General features: G+C 33.4%; 2 protein-coding genes across 4 annotated transcripts; one reads left to right on the top strand and one right to left on the bottom strand.

The window, feature by feature from the left end:
- The first annotated feature begins 26 nt into the window (after nucleotides 1-26).
- Nucleotides 27-1,955, top strand: LOC116339907 (40S ribosomal protein S4). 2 transcript variants are annotated; one of them, XM_031766041.1, is made up of 6 exons: nucleotides 27-131; nucleotides 617-781; nucleotides 896-989; nucleotides 1,070-1,167; nucleotides 1,242-1,413; nucleotides 1,629-1,955. In XM_031766041.1, exons 1-6 carry the CDS (start codon nucleotides 129-131, stop codon nucleotides 1,883-1,885), a joined length of 789 nt encoding a protein of 262 aa, XP_031621901.1. In that variant the 5' UTR covers nucleotides 27-128; the 3' UTR covers nucleotides 1,886-1,955. The 2 variants fall into 2 exon arrangements, with proteins under 2 accessions (XP_031621901.1, XP_031621963.1); XM_031766103.1 differs by lacking the exon at nucleotides 27-131 and adding an exon at nucleotides 160-248.
- Nucleotides 1,956-2,272: 317 nt separating this feature from the next.
- LOC116338622 (DNA-directed RNA polymerase II subunit RPB1) lies at nucleotides 2,273-9,419 on the bottom strand. 2 transcript variants are annotated; one of them, XM_031764022.1, is made up of 9 exons: nucleotides 8,824-9,419; nucleotides 7,067-7,692; nucleotides 5,765-6,087; nucleotides 5,115-5,423; nucleotides 4,746-5,049; nucleotides 4,088-4,483; nucleotides 3,922-4,012; nucleotides 3,037-3,063; nucleotides 2,273-2,956 (listed from the first exon to the last, which is right to left on the bottom strand). In XM_031764022.1, the coding sequence occupies exons 1-9, from the start codon at nucleotides 8,827-8,829 to the stop codon at nucleotides 2,711-2,713; spliced, it is 2,328 nt and encodes a 775-aa protein (XP_031619882.1). In that variant the 5' UTR covers nucleotides 8,830-9,419; the 3' UTR covers nucleotides 2,273-2,710. The 2 variants fall into 2 exon arrangements, with proteins under 2 accessions (XP_031619882.1, XP_031619874.1); XM_031764014.1 differs by having other exon boundaries at nucleotides 2,276-2,956; nucleotides 5,115-5,441; nucleotides 8,824-9,417.
- Between the last annotated feature and the right edge of the window lie 8,307 nt (nucleotides 9,420-17,726).

Below are 17,726 nucleotides of genomic sequence, written 5' to 3'. Positions count from 1 at the left end.
ACCGATGGGGGCGCCACTCGTACATCACACAATACATACACACAACCATATTTCAAAAACACATTGGATTTTTTGTCAAGCTGTCAACGTGATTTCCGGATTCTTTCCTTTTCAATTTAGAGTTCAAGATGGTAAGTGTCGTAAAATTTGCGGAAAATAATTTGAAATCATCGACCGTGTTTTTAGCAATAAATTAAAAAAACCATTCACAAACTATTCAGAAAGGAACAATTTTACGATAAATTATGGTATTTTTGTGTAATATTGTGAAATTAATGGAAAATATCGAAAATTATCTGTTTACATACATAGCACTGTGCTACATAGATTTGAATTGACTTGAACATTGTGTATTGTGTCTCGAATTCAAACATTACTTTGTGTAAATCTATATTCATAATGTAATTAAGTGTATTCACAAGTGCAAGCGAAAAAAATATCAAATAAAAAAAAATCGTGCCGGCACAATTCAATTTTTCTCATTTATGGTTTGAAATTTATGATGAAAAGTAATGTGTAACTTCGGCACAACAAACACAAGTCCATACCATTGATTCGTATTTGATGCGTAACATAACCTTAATAAAATGCATAAATTTTTGTTCTTTTTTGTTAGGCTCGCGGTCCAAAGAAACATTTGAAGCGTTTAAATGCCCCAAAAGCATGGATGTTGGACAAATTGGGTGGTGTGTTTGCCCCACGTCCATCAACCGGTCCACACAAATTGCGTGAATCATTGCCACTTGTCATCTTCCTTCGTAACCGTTTGAAGTACGCTTTGGTAAGTTATTGCTGTGGTTTTTTTCATCTTTCGGAAAAAAACTCCTTTTTTTCTTGATAAATGCATTTTTTTTTGTTTATGTATTCATTCATTTCAATTCTTTGTTTCATATAGACCAACGCTGATGTGACCAAGATTGTCATGCAACGTTTGATCAAAGTTGACGGTAAAGTTCGCACTGACTCCAACTTCCCAGCTGGATTCATGGGTATGTTTTTCATTCAATTAACACGTGCTTGGAACTTGGTGTGAAAACATTCTAATTCCATTCTTTTTACATACTCACAGATGTTATTACCATTGAGAAAACCGGCGAACATTTCCGTTTGATCTACGATGTTAAAGGTCGTTTCACCATTCATCGTATTTCAGCTGAAGAAGCCAAAGTGAGTACACGTTTTTCTGATGTGATGCAAAAGGATATGTTCTTACCTCAAATCGATCTTATTCTATTTTACAGTACAAGTTGTGCAAAGTCAAGAAAGTACAATTGGGTGCTAAAAACGTTCCATTCTTGGTAACACACGATGGCCGTACCATCCGTTACCCAGATCCAATCATTAAGGCTAACGACACCATCCAATTGGACATCGCCACCACCAAAATCACCGACCATATTAAATTCGAATCAGGTAAATACAACCACATTTCAATACATCAATTTTACAATAATATCGATGCCAGTAATTTTGACAATTGAAAAAAAAATTTCACCAAAAAGAGTAAACATTAAAATCAAGCAAAAACAGTGCTGAGTGAAAAAAAAAACATTGTCAACATAGTATTACCATCGATTCAATTGTTAAGTATGTTCATTAAATCTCATAAATATTTGTCATTTTTTTAGGCAATTTGTGTATGATTACCGGAGGTAGAAATTTGGGTCGTGTTGGTACCGTTGTGAACCGTGAAAGACATCCAGGTTCATTTGACATTGTTCACATTAAAGATTCGCAAGGACACGTATTCGCCACCCGATTGTCAAACGTTTTCATCATTGGCAAAGGTACAAAGGCCTACGTGTCATTACCTAAAGGCAAAGGTATCAAATTGAGCATTGCTGAAGAACGTGACAAACGTTTGGCTGCAAAGAGTGCACATTAACATTTTTCTTATCTCCTCATTACGATGAAAAAAAATCACTGAATAAAGAAAAAATGTTATTACAATAAAACGAAACACAAAAAAATGTGAAAACAAATATATTACACGTGTTATCAATGATTGTTATTTTTATTTTTGGTTTAAAATGTGTTGGCGGTATGAAAATCTCCAGACAAATATATTGTTTTTGTTGTTCCAAGAAGAGAACAGAAAACAATCCATGGGCATGTTGATGATAATTCTACCGAGTCCAACAGTTTTTGTTTTTGTTTTTGTTTTAGTTCATATTTTTCATTAGATCATGGTAAGTAAATAAGCAAACATTTTTTCAGAGTAGTTTCAATATAAAAAATATATTTTTTAAATGTGGGAAATAAATAAAAATGAATGTACACAAAAAGAAGAAAAAAAAAATGCAAAAAAGATGCGTTTACTTTCTAGAGAAATGGATGGTGAGTGTTTTTTTTAAACAAATAATATCAATGTTTGGATTTTCGCTTTGAACGAAGCATGTGATTAATAACTTTTACTCAAATACAACAAATTTAAAGTTCAATTATGTTTATTTTTTTAGAATTTTATTCAATTTTTTTTTTATTATTTTTTTTACTTCGATTCAGCGTTGGATCTTATTTAATTCAAAATATATATAAAATAAAGGAAGTTATGACTGCTACAATTACAATTGGCATGTGTATACTCTTTCCATTGTTTGTTTTCGTATATCTGTATATTAATGGACATGGTTTAATTTTGAATTTGTGTATGTTTTTGTGATTAAACGAGAAACAGAAGAAAAATATTCGAATTCTTTTTTTTCGGAATTTATGATTTGTTGGTATTGCGTTTTGCTATCACTTTCGGAATTCCATCTCTAGAATTGGTCACAGTTGCATGAAAACCAGTTTCCCAATCAGCGTAATAGTCTACAGTGCGAACGTTTCCATCTGGTTCCACCAATGAATACTGGCCCTTGACAACGTCACCATCACGAACTTCTTTCTGATGTTTTATATCACCAGTATGTGGATCATTTACACCATACTCGAATGCATAACGAGGATGAAGATCCTGTATCATTAATATTTTTAAAAAATTTAGACTTCTGTAAAAAAAATGCTTTTCTTTGAAAAATAAAGAATTTAACTCACATAAAATTCATTTTGTTGGGAGTATACCTAGAGTGGCCAGAAAAAATTGCGGTTATTTAGAAGTTTTGAAAAACTTGATAAAAGAATTGGAGAATTTTTATAAAAAATGAGTTTTTAAATTTATATATTGTTTTAGAGTAAAGCAATGAACAAACAACATTGCTTTAATTTTGAGAGTTGGCAGTTATAAAATCGATCACCGGAAAAGAAAAAAAATCCTTACTAATTTTTACGAGAAATATTCGTAGAGTTTGGATCATAGTTTACACTGACAAAACTAAGGTTATGATTTTGACAACTCCGTGTTGTAAATGCTTACATTCCAACAAATGTTGTGAAGTAGCCAACAATTGTTGTCGTTGTGAATACATATAATATATGCCATTGTACGTATTCACAATGACAACAATTGTTGGCTACTTCACAACATTCGTTGGAATGTAAGCATTTACAACACGGTGTTGTCAAAATCATAACCTTAGTTTTGTCAGTGTAGTAAAATCATCGTGTTACGATGATATTTTAAATTAAAATCAATTTTTGGCGTCCGATTTCGTCGATTTTTAGTTGACTTCCGAAAAAACGGATATAGCAAAACGGATTCCGATGAAAAAATCGATGGCCCATTGATATAGGAGATGATTACAATCCGACGCCGAGGAAATAGAGCCTTTACAGAGTCCACCGATCAATACGAATACGTTCGGAAATGTTCTTCTGCTGTTGTTCCGATTGTGTGGCCACACCAGCACCACTATCGAATCTCATTTTTTTGGCGATATTTTTGCAAATGCGACTACAGTTTCTTTTATATGTGCGGTCATGTCTTACTTACAAATTCATAGAAATATTTGAATTCCTAAAAAAAAATCATAGAGAGCATACCGATTTAACAGCAGCAGTTGGAATGGATTTAACAAGACCAATCGGTGTTGCTGTTAGTTTTGAAACTGATGGTACCACACTTTGGGCATATCTAAATAAAACGAATAAAAGTTTTTTCAATTAAAAAAGGCTATTATTTTATCCTTATAAATATTTAAATGTTTACCTTATACCAGCTCCATGTCCTAGAAGTCCATTACCGGCATATAGTCCACTGCCGGCATATAGTCCATTACTTGCGTATCCATTAGAAGCTAACAAACCATTTGCACTATACAAACCGCTTCCAGTGATAATTTTATTTCCAGCGCCTACGTACGCCGCGCTTGGATATGCCGTTGACACAATTCCCCCCGAACTGACCAGGCCACCTGCTGCTAATTTTCCACCCGCTGATAATAGTCCACCGCCGGGAACATATACACTACTACTTGATGGATATACAGAGCCGCCAACAATTCCAGCATTTGAAATCACTTTTGCTCCCGATACCAAATTTCCGCCAGAAACGTATGCACCTGATGACAATCCCGGCGAAACAATTGATTGAACTGGAGCGTATCTGTAAAAATTTATGTTTTTTTTTTTAGAAAATTATTGTTGTTGTTGAACATACTGTATCAGTTATTCAAATGAAAAACAAATATGGCCTATTTGATTCTAATGAAAATATAGGGAGCATTTACAAACAAAATCTCTGAAATAAAGTAGTCTTCCAGTTAAAAGTTAACTAAGTTCTAAAAATATATTGCAGATCTTAGAATCTTATCAATAAAAATGAAGAATTTGTAATTTGACAAAGTAAAATGAATTAAATGTAGTACCCAAGATTTGATACTTGATAACCAGCTGATTTAACTAAGCCTGCACCACCATAAGCACCACCATAAGTGGCCGTTGTTGCTACAGCAGGAGCAACATGTGCGCCGCTCGTGTATCCAGATACATATGCACCACTAAGCAATGGATTTGTTGCGTATGACACCTGTTTTGTAATCGCTGGACTTCTATATGATGATGTAATGGCCGGACTTGAGTACGATTGCACATATTTGACTGGTGCAGAATAGGCAACCTTCGAGACTCCATAGTTTGAATCATAAGCCGATCCGTATGAACCATAAGAAGCTATAAAAGTAAGAAAACACGAATTTAGGACACAAAATGGTCAGTTATGGGAAAATGCATAATACCATAGGAACCACCATAAGCACCTCCATGAGCACCATAAGCACCACCATAAGCATTTGAATATGGTGCGGCAGCATATTGAGTTACGGCAGCTGGGGACGAAAAAGCAACTTGCTTTAGAGGCGCCACTGTACCATATGCCAATTTGTTTGCCGAATAGTACGATGAAACGGCTGGAGCTGATGAGTATGCAGATGATGTAATAGCTGGCGATGAATATGTCGCTATGGCTGGGGCTGAAACAACTTTTGGTGAACTATAATACGAAGATGATAATCCATACGAGGCTTTATATGGCACGGCTGGTGATGCTGTAAGTGACGGACCATCTTTTGAAAAATTCGTAAAAAAAATCAAGTTAAAAATAAAATACTGTGTGGTTTTGAACTCCCAGCCGTTGGATTTCATTAGAATAGAGTCAAGTCATTTCATTTATCGAAAAAATGTCTGTCTGAGCTGATTTTTTGATATTTTTTGTGATTTTTTTTTAATTTGCTATAGATTTTTTTTGAAATTGTTTATAAATTAACTTTCAAATCTATAGATTTTTGCTTTTTTCGTCGAAATTTGTCCGATTGACAACAATTTAAAAAAACGCCGGCACTTATGCAATATATTCAAAATGTGTGCTTTATATTATATAGACACTCACATGATATCGGTGAAACGGTTGGGCTACCAGCAACGAATGTTGTAGCAACTGCAGGCGAAACGTATTTCGTAACTGGTGCCGAGTAATAGGCACCTTTTGTGTATGATGCGTCATAACCATATGAGCCGTATGAATTACTGTACTGATTATTATATCCAGCTGTTGTGGCGATCGCCGGTGTGGTTGCGTATTTTGTCACAAGCCCAGCCGAATAGGTTGGAGAACTCAATGTGTAAGCTGGAGCGCTGACTTTACTGGGTGGCAAATATCCAGGTGTAATTTTTGGATACGAATATCCAATACTTTTAACAGCTGGTGTGTAACTGTAAATAAATGATTTTTTTTTAAATTCCGATACATTTTTCTTTTCATTCGTTCGTAGGGATCAAAAATAAAATATTTCTTCGTTCGTACTCGTAGGAATTCAAAAAAATATCATAGGTTCAATCCGCAGCAATGAAACGATAACAACAATAACACGTATTTTTATTGTCAAATGATTGATGTCAGAGTGGTGTCGACATTCATTTTTTTTCGTCGTATATGTTCGCTATAGCGTATTCGATCTAGTTCACATTGACGGTTGCAAATATTCTTTAAATCGTGACTGTGTTTTTTCTGTTATATGTACGTTATAATGGATAAGTATATCCATGATGCGTCGTTAAAATAAATTTAAAAACACTTTCATTAGTGTCGACACCATCTAGCGCTCCTAGTAGGGATTTCATTGCGTCGGGTCGATCATAGAATTTTTTTATCAAATATTTGATTTGTGGAAAACTAAGAAGCAAAATGAACCGTTGAGAAACATAGATACCTTCATTAAAGTTAACCATAAAACTGCAACATGTCCATACAAAAAATGTTTGGACATGTTGCAGTTTTATGGTTAACTTTACTGAAGGTATCTATGTTTCTCAACGGTTCAAATGTAATTTTTGGGTGCGCTCGTTTCCTAATACGAAACAGCTACGAAAATGCTACGTGTATACTAGTAATGTGCGAGCAATTTTTTTCAGGTTGATTATAAAAAAATCCATAGCAAATCGAAAGACCGTACAAAATTGAAGAGGTCATTCTGTTCTTCAAGCAAATTCTTCTTCCTAGCAAATTCAAATAATTTCCGTGACATTTTTTTGTACGTGCACAGAGCCCCGTTAACAACCCCCACCCCCTAAATCGTCCGAGCTGCCACCCTCCCTAGGCGGCAGCCAAGCAACGAGAGAGAAGTTCTTTCGATTTGCTGAGGATTTTTGAGTCAACTGCTTTTTATTAAATTTTTGTGTGAAAAAAACCTACGCAACACTGGTTGCCGTATAGCCCGGTGAAATCTTCGGGTAATGATATGCGATATTTTTCACAGCTGGAATTGAAACAATGTTGCTGGTTGGTGTGTATGTCGCGACTTTCGATAGTGGTGCTGTGTAGGTGACCTGGCTTACAGGCGCTGGCGGCAAGTATGATTTTGTGATTACAGGTGCGACGGATGCAATCGGTGTGACTGGCGTGACTGCAGCAAATGGTGCAATCGATGCGTATGGTGAAGCAACCGTAGCAATTGGGGCAGGAGGTAAATAAGATTTGGTAATAATTGGTGTTGGTGGCAAATAAGATTTTGTGATAACTGGAGCTGCTGGTAAAATGGGAACTTTCGGAACAATTGGCGACGAATAAACCGTTTGTTTGATAAACGGTCCAGGTGTAACGGATGAGTAAGCTGATTCTTCTAGCGACGAATATTTAATCGCATTTCCTTGTGTGTATGTGGCGATAGACGGTGAAACCGAATATGTACTAATACCCTCTGCTAGTTGAATATTCGGTTTTGGATACACATAACCGCCATTATTTGCGTGAATACAGTCCGGTATTCCGGCTAAAATGTGTACTGATAAATTAGCCACTAATAGTATAGTGACCAAGATCTAGATGAATATTAAAAGAAAAAGTCAAGAATTTAACAAAACAATATAATCCATCGATATAATCAAAATTTCGAAGTAAAATCATGGATGAAACACGAAACGGTCCAATTATATTATTGTTTTTCAAATTAAAATTGTGTCTGTCTTAAGACTTTGATGTTGTGTTATTTACGGTTTGCTTGTGTTGTATTTATCAAATCTAATTGGATCAAATCTTGATTTTCATGCTGTAAACCTGTGCGCAAAAGTTTTAACTTTTTTTGACAGAAACATTTGAATGTCATGAAAACGCAGTACAATTTTAATGAAATTACATAAGTACAGAAAGAGCCAACAATGCGGTGCTTTTTGAATTTTGCTGCAAAATTAATAAATATGTTTATAACAACTAAAATGCCAAAGCTAAATGCCAAAGGGTGGATACGCGCTAATTTTGTTTTTAAATGAAAAGGTTTTTCCATCATGCTTTTTTTTCAGGTGTTTGTGAGTTTAAATTCATTTTAAGAAATAGATGTCAATTTTAATCATTTCAGTGGCCACTCAAGTTCCAATATAAATTCAAGCATTTCCTATCTTTTTATTCGTCGTTTCAAAGGTGTGTTCAATTTCATTAACTCGATTACGGTAGTGACGACAAAAACTGTACTTCAAATGAAAATGGAAGCATTCAATTGTTCATATTATAATATTTTTGAGTTTTACTTTAAATCTAACCTACAATCGATTTCTTTTTTTCGTTACAAACCGAGCTGGCGCAAAAATTAATCTTCGCTGACAATTCAATGATTTTTCTCCTTTTCACATTTTTATCCATATGACATCAGCAGTATTAAAAACGGAGCAGAGAAAAACAAATTTGACAAACCATTTCATGTCATTGATGGAAATTTGAAAACAAACGACTTAAATCAAATTTGAATTCGAATGTTATGAAATTGCTTAATCCGTTAAGATTAAAATCTACGAACACTATTGTCATCAAACAAGTTACCATGTGTTTTTTTCTTCTCATTCAAAGTGTTTCAAAATTATAATGTCTAATTATAAAGTCCATGCCAAAATATTGTTATTTTAAATTGAAAATATATTGACTTGCACTTTCACAACTTTTCAGTGTGAATTGAAACTCACCCTCATTTTGAATGTTTTTCTATATATATAATTTCTGTGTGCACAAATGCCGTTATAAACTTTGAATCAAAGTTTATATATAAAAAAACACACCACGAAGCGAAGAACTCGTTTTTCTTCCAATTAGTAATTGATTCGTTTGATTGATTAGCAGTCTATAATTCAATTAAAATTTAATAAATCAATTGTTAATTGTCTTTTAATTACACATTAGTTAATTGTAATGTTCACAAGGAGTCAGAATTTTGCAGTAAAAAAAAAAACACTTTTTTTCGCAAATCCTTATTTGCTTCACACGAAAAATGATAAATGCTAGTGTACTCCAAATTCACCTGCTGATTAAAGCACTTTTTTTAAAATTATATTTATTTTTTTTCTTAATAAATAAAATAAAAGAAATTGTTCGCCGAAACACTTTACGCAGATGATGAGAAAATTTAAAACAATTGTGTGTATTTTGGCGTCACGAAAAACACGATAGTATGGAAGCAGAAAAGACATCCACATTAGGTAGAAACTGAGAACTGATAGCCGGCAAGAGCCCTGAACAGTTGGCTTTTATATGTTACCAAAAAAAAACAATCATTTTCGAAAAAATGGCTTAGCTAGTGAGCTAAGAGCTAAAAGACATATTAATAAATGCTGAAGCGAACAGCATGCTGGGCTAGTGTCGTTTTGAATTCTACCACTACGACAACAGACACACCATAACGATATGAAGAAAGAAGAAAAAAAATGGTGCGAATAAAATTACTTGGATGCCAGAATATAATCAATCGCAAAGTATTGAATTAAATGAGTGTGTATGTTTAACATGTACATTAGTTTGGGTTCGGCAAGAAAGAGAAAGAAAGAACAGGCCTTCGTCAAGCAAACGAAAAACGTTGTGGTCTCAAACCGATACAAAAATAGTTTCCCCATAATATTATTTTATTTCCATCGCCATTGATTCCATGCGACCACGAAGTGAAAAAAAAAATGAAATATGCTCTGAATTATTGGCGTGCTTATTTGCCCCACTTTTCTTTTATAGTTCAAAAGTTTACTACTACCGACACCGTATGATCTGAAAATGAACGCAAATTTAAAATACGGTATATGCGTTCTGTCCAAAATAAAAGATTATGTCTTTGCGCACACGCGCAACCGCGCGCGCTCACACACAATTCCAATGATAAGAATTATATACACAAATACAATTTTTTTCGTTGCTGTTGTGTGTGCATTTATGCGGTCTCAAAACGGGTTCATTAAGAAAACTGAGATCACATCATGGCGCTGTGTTATTATGGGTGCGTAGCCCCAAAATAAAATATAATGAAAGTAGTAAAAATCCACATCACAGTCTGACAGTAACATGTGTCCAGTGCCACGAAAGACCAAAAACCATTATGCCATTCAAATTGAATTCTTTTGGAATAAAACCGTCAGCCAAATCGAAATATAAAAAAAACAGAGACAGAAATCAACAGCTATTGAAACGCATTGTAGCTTATATATGTACACATTTTTTGAAACTATGAGTTGTATATATATTTTTTACTTGGATCAAAGTTATAGAATTGAATGCGCGGCAAATGTGTAATAAACTATAATGCCTTTTGAATGAACCACTCTCCGGTATACAGAAACCGTTTTATTAGAATTATAACATGATGATCGAAAGTTACATTTTAAGATAATCAAATGCGGTAGAAAGGGAAAAATTCAAAAAAGGCACCATTGTACGTGAAATTTAAATTTCACAGAACATCCTAACAATTTTCCTATCGATTTTTTTGTTGTTTTCATTTTTGTTCAAATACTTTTCAAGTTAATTTACAACTTTTTCATTTCCTCCAAATTACAATATACAAAAGTATGCAACTCGAGCCTACTCAATTTCACTACTTTTTTTAAATACTACTTTTCCTCCGTCTGCAATTCTATTTCTTTCTCCTTCTTTCGTCTTCGGTCGATTTTTTTTTTTTTTGGTAATTTTACATTCGATTTATAATATTTTTTTCTCGAGCTCTTGTTCGCATCCAGATTAATTATCGATTACGTCATGACAGTGTGTAAAGCACCGCAAGTGAAGTAAGTTCAATCGCGAGAAGAAAAAAAAATAATAATATTAAACTTTATAAACCAGTTAATGTGTGTGGTTCAGTAAGCCAAAGGAAAGCAAACAGTGCAGCAAAAACCAATGAATGCATAATAAATGCGTAATAAAAGCCAAACGTGGATATAAGAATAAATGTGTACTGTACGTGTACATACACGAGAGTATACAAGGTTTTTCATTTTATTTTACATCTTCGATAGGTACAGCACAAAACTTTAATAAGTGCACATACGGTATAGTACATTTGCAAGTTTTTCCATTTCTTAGCAAGTTACTACTTACTCTACATTTTGCTTTTATTGCGAATGTTTTTTTTTTTCTTCTTCTTCTCTTTTTGTCGTTATCTTAACGGCTTTTCTGCCTTTTTGTTCAGCTTTGATCCATGTAAAATATGAAATTGATCTTGCCCTCGTGTGTTTTGATTACTCAACAAAAATGTTTGCAAATAGAATAACACATAAGTGAATACACTGTGTTTCCTTATTTGGCTCGATTTTGGAGGAAAATAAATATTCTGATACTATATGCGTACATAAAATCCATTTTTCTCGATGACTTGACTCGAAAAACCGAGCAACGCTTTTGAACGACGTCGATTTTGATCATTTTATATGCCAAAAAGTAGATTGTAAATTGAATCACTTGAAAATAATTCAACAAGGGTGCGAAATCACACAAAAGTGTTAAGATAACATCAAGACGATGCATGTGTCCACGATCAAATACATTGAAATCATAGTGTTGACTTTGAGTTTTTCATAAAAGAAAAGAAGAAAAAAACAAAGATAACCATATTAATTTTGTCATTTCAAATATGCGCACAAATATGGTGTGGTTAACTAAACAAAACTCGCTCGCCACAGAAATATAACAATTCTATTATTCGAGTTTCCAAACTTGTAGTGATGGTGATGGATACATCGGTACAGTTGAATGGAAATATTAAAGAAGAAACCTACACCAATATGAGCTGAAATCGAGGCTGAAATTGAATCCAAAGACTGGAAGATAGATGACATAAAACCAAATTATTACACCATACTGGAAACATTGCTTTCGAATGTGGTATGCACTATTGATGTTTATGCGGGTATGTGCTTGGTCTTCTACAGCTATAGAATAAAATTGATTTGTCATCCTCTCAAAGAGTTACAAAAAATAAATAAATAATGAGAGTAAAACCCACAGTTTCCACCATTTTTTGGCTTTAAAATTATATTTATTTTTGAAAAACTGAAATTGAACTGAAATTTATACACATTTCCACGTCATCCAACGTTTTGAATTCGCTTCGCTTTGCATCGAAATAAAGTGGTGATGTTCGAAATGTGCTCGACGGAATAAGCGCGGCGAAGAGCTTCCGTTGCAATATTGTTCAGTGTTTTCTTTTATCATCTTAACGACATTAAGTCTGGCAAAATAAGATAATTACATCGATTTTACGTAGACCTTTTCTCGTAAATTTCTTTTTTATTTGGTGTTGAGGAATCTGTGGTACATCAACACTTTTACAACAAAGGTAACAACAACAAAAAAACATCGGCATACATCGATATGCTGATTTGTGGGAAGGTGGCCAAACCAGATAGCGACCATTGAGTTCTTGAAATGTCAACAATATCCTTGAGTTGAATGAAAAAAAATAGTTTGTATCAATCGATCTCTAGTTTAAAAGTTTTAAATTAAAACCGTTATTGAGTTCTACGCATTAAATCCATTTTCTCACAAATCCGACAAATCAATGAGCCGCCTATTACTTGTTTAAATCGAGTTGGATTTTGATAATTTATATTTCGGACGCCGCGACCATAGACAAACCCGTTGGTAGACAATAGAAATTAGAGCAAAAAGTAAACAACAAACAATACGAAAATCGATCACTCAAAATTGGATATATATATATTGTTCATGCGTAATGTCATAAAAAAAGCAGCAGCATAACTAAAGCGTTCGACGGACACGATGTAATGAGAATGTGCGTAAAAAAATGAATGTGTACAATGCGTTAGCATAATTTTAATTTTCAATAGGCTCTCAATCATTTCAATCACATGTGTCATTTTAAAAGTATGTATTAAGGTATTCGTGATTGGTATAGCCCCCTTTTTGTCTATTCGCGCTTATTTGTCCTATGTTTTTATCTTATCTTGCGTGTAGCAAAATCGACTGGCGGCCAAACAATTATATCATTTATATCATTTCTTTAGTTCTGCGCCGTTTTTTTTCTCTCTCTCGATATGATTTATGGTTTATATGATCTCGCAAAACCGTTTTATTTTGTTTTCTACATTTGGCCAACAGGTACAAATTTGTTGATGTTGCGTCGTTTGTTATTACTATATTTTTTTTTTTCACTTTTCATGTAAATTCGCAACAATTCGATTTGGCCAATGTGATTGAAATAGGAGACCCACATGCAGCAAATCACATAATCAGATTGCCGTAATGCATTAAGAACCGATAAATGAATGCGCAGTGTACACGCACTGGTGCATAGAAAAGAATCTAATGTAATCGAATTTGGAATCTGAGCACATAAAGCAAGGGAATTTGTGTGCGCAGTTCAATCATTTGTTCTTTTGCGTGCGATATATATTTCATAAGTTGAATACAACTTCTTATTCTGTGTGTGCCTTTTTTGTGTATGACATATTTGCCATAGCAATAATTTATTCACATAAATTCGAAAGCGTTTCTGATTTGAGCAACCAATGCAATGTCATTGACGATGGACATTTTAATTTGCATTTATATGTTGGAATTGAATTAGATGGCAAGAATTAACAACAAGAGCCAAACAAGAAAATTGAAACGAAATAAATGTATATTAGTCGCTGCCACGAATTAGCTGTAGCTTAAGTAAAAAAAAAAAACATAAACACAAACACGTCGATAATGATTCCCACTAAATCGCATTTAAATTATTGTTTTGATTCAAGCGAATGTGCGGGTGTGTGTGATTTGTTTTATTATTTCAGAGTTCTTGTTGATTACTGCAACAAAAATCGTAACATTTATTAAATTTATTGTAAATACTCTTGCTTTTCAATCAATGCAATACTAATTCAATCATTATTATTGTTATTAGACTATGCACCGCTGCGACACAAACGACACAGCCGACACCATTGAACACAAACTGACCACCCACTTTTCACATTTTCATTGTGCAAATTTGACATTATTCTCTTTTTCATATTCGGTTACGGATTAAACGGTTTCAGCCCATTACACGGATCTACAAATTGATTTAAGATTTTGCGTACGGGTATGTCATATTTGAGATCGCACTCGCATTCGAATGCATGTTAAAAGCGTGTAAACATTCTCATGCAAGGGGGAACACCACTTATTTTTTTTAGTCACGAAATTTACCATTTTTATTTTGAAATTTTCAGAATATATGACACAAACACGACGAACCATTTTAAAAGTGAATCATTTTTTTAAATTATAATTAAATTAATTAAGTTTGAATATTTTCATTGCCTTGCAATTAAAAGTTTATTATTTTTTTCAACTTTTCCAGTATTTTTAGATAATTATGGGAATTGTGTTAAAAATATGAAAATCTATTCATATTTGTTATATTGAAAAACGTGGTTTGCCTCTTGCATTCTCGGCACTTGAGTAAGGAATCGATTGCGAATATTGACGTTAACGCTGACTTATGATAATTGCTATAATTATTTAAAATCGGTTTTGGTTTTTCGGCAATTTTGTGAGAGAGAGATATTTTTTTTTATATCTGCTTTGACTTTTGTGTTGTACAAGGTAAGTACTATGCATACAGTTAACAAGTAAGTAGCTTGTCATTCAGCTATTTTATCCAATCACGTTTAAATCGATTATTAATTTTGATATTTTTGATCGATGTAGACCTATTTTTTACTCTTTGTTATTGTTCCGGTCGTTTTTTTTTGCCTTTGTAGTGACTATGACTATTGAGTTATGTTATAGACCCGTTTTGCTATTTTATCTCTCCTCTTCTTCATTACTTTTAGACATAAACATAGAGTTATTGTATATTCTGGGTGTTTTTATAGATTTTCCACCGATAAAATACAATTAACGTCGATTTTGAATAATCTTAATGTGTTCGAAATTATACGGCAACATATTTAAAAATGTGACTTTACAAGATGATTGGGAATTTCGAAGATGCCACTAGCAATTGTAACCGTTATTGCACGAAAATTATGAATTTGTGTAAAAATGAAAGAAAAGTAGCTCGTGAGATCCTGACTCAGCGAAAAAAAAGTTTGAATAGGCCGGCTATATCGTATTTTCAGTAAGAATAGTTAATCAGCTGACGAATGAAATCGTACGACCATGAGTTCGAATCCACACATTTTTCATATTCTGTCTTTCGCGTTCATCACGGGCTGGTCACTTTTAAAACCAGTTCAGCAAACAATAAAAATAATAACTGAAAACATAAATAAACAAAGACAAAATGAAAGCTGATACAATTCGCAGACTTGTGCCGAAATTCGAGTGCAAAAAATATAAGTACCAAAAATTGGATAGTTTTTAATCGCAAACATTTACCGATATCTATGTCATTTTGAAAGAAGTTCAATTGAAAGAATTCAAGATTAAAAATCTTAATTAGATTCGTCCAGGTTTCTCATGAGAAAAATCAGTTTTATTCCAGCGGAAAAAAATATGATGAGCCAAAATGCACATTCCCCTGATCCGCGCCATCTTTCATACCATCCCTGAACTCAACTTAGTTCCGCTGCATTGAATCGGGGGAGAGAAAAGGAAAATAGCAACAACACGGCTAAATGGAGCCATTGATGAGGAATGAAAGGACGAAGAATGTTTGTTGTTACTTTCGCTTCATAGCAATGATGCAAAATAAAGTCGAATGATGGAATGATAGATGGCGCAAAACAAAAATATTCGCATAAAAAAGTCACCAAACATGGTCTTCCTTCTTTTGTTTTTAATTTAAATCGTGGTTTTGACGCGAACCACGCTGATCGGTGTTTAGCGTGCATATGTTGATCTTAACCGTTTTATGTTGGTTACATAATTGGCTAGTATATTTTGTCTCGGGCACGTATTCAATACGGTAAAATACACACGATACAGAAAATAAAGTTTGTTTTATTTTCAATTCGGATTATTCTTTCACTCTTAAGCTGTTTCTCTCATTCTTCTTTTTTTCTTCTTGGTTTTAGCATGAGACTCTGGCCTTTGTTCAAATTTGATATTGAACTTATATGTTTGTTTTCATTCATTGTGGACGGCTGTTTATATTTTTTTTCTTTGTATGTTAATCCTTTTATGAAAGTCATACTTGTGTGGTTTGGTTATTTTCTCTTTTTCTTCTCGTATATAGGTAGATGTATACATTATAATTGTTTTTATCTCCTCTTTAAAGCGAAGCGTTTTGACTCGACTTACAGCTTGAGATTGGTTTCATTTTTTTTGTCATGAGTTTGTTTTTGTAGTTTATCTGCTCTACTTTTCGTGCAAACTTGAAATTTTCGGTTGTTAGTTCATATTACTTTAAACAACGTAGAAAAAAAAAACAAAACCAACCATTGACAAAGTATTTTATTTTGACCACTAAACTGGATGGTAGAAGTGGCGCTGGTCTGAAATTTTACACCAACTACGGTGATCCACATCCAAAATGTAATGTTATTAGTTGTAGCTCAATACTTGGTTTACTTGGTATGCATATATGCAGTAATATTTCCAAATACAATACAGCAGAGTCTTGAAATAGTTAAATTACGAAATTTGCTTGTCCAGAAAAATCAAACGAATTTTGCCCTTAAAAAGCTAAAAATTAAACATTTTGGTTTTTTTCTTAAATTCTTAAAGTGATTTGAAAAAAAGATCATAAGTAACCCAGCAATATTTCGATTAACCGATTTCCAAGATTTTGCTGAATAAAATCGGGTGTGGGGAGTGTGAGTTATATTAATAGTGAGTCTCTTATATGAAAAACCCTGTATAGTCATACTGTGAATTTCATATTTTGATACGATAAAAGCTAACCAGCAATAGTGCCGTCACTATCATTCTGATGTAAGAAATATTTTTGTATTTTATCGTTTTTACCTTTTACTTTATGGATAAACCAAATATAGTTTATATTAAACATTCATTTGAGAACGTTTCTCGTCATAAATAAATGTTGATAGAAGTGAAGTTTCGTTCTCCTTTAGATTATCTTTATAATATCGCCTAAATTTCAAAGCTGGACTATACAAGCGTACAGTTAAGGAACATCAAAGGTGAATAAGTGTGCTTTTCCATGAAAAGCATGAGAACAAGCTATGAAAACGTTCGCAATCGCAACATGCAATATATATTATATATAAGTCTTACTACTTTGTATCTAAAGATATATATTAATATGATTATGTCGTTTTACGAAACAGCTAAAAATGCCACGGGCATAAATTATGAATTTTAATTGATATCGTACAAATTTCAAATATGTTGGTATTTTAAAATTTACTTTGTGGCCATTTTTCAGTATGGCTCAAATCAGGGCCTTTTTTACGAGCAGATCTACCGGAAAATGGCTACTCTGATTTCGAATCGGGCAGCTCTAAATGGCGAAGATAAAAGAAATACCACTATAGATAGTTCGAAAAAAAAACGTATCTAAAAGGCCCATGTTGCACATTGTGAACAAAACTGAGCATTTTTTCTACCAAACTTACTAAGCAAAGGTAGTTTTTTTTGACGTGTTTATGCTTGATTTATTTTATTTCTTAAAATGCACGACTTCAGCATTTTTCGAAAAAAAAAGTTGCTTCCCACTGTGCAG

This window comes from Contarinia nasturtii, unplaced genomic scaffold (assembly GCF_009176525.2).
Source record: "Contarinia nasturtii isolate CC-2019 unplaced genomic scaffold, AAFC_CNas_1.1 Cnas_scaffold_78, whole genome shotgun sequence".
Taxonomy (NCBI): Eukaryota; Metazoa; Arthropoda; class Insecta; order Diptera; family Cecidomyiidae; genus Contarinia; species Contarinia nasturtii.
This window is presented reverse-complemented; position numbering and strand designations above follow the sequence as displayed.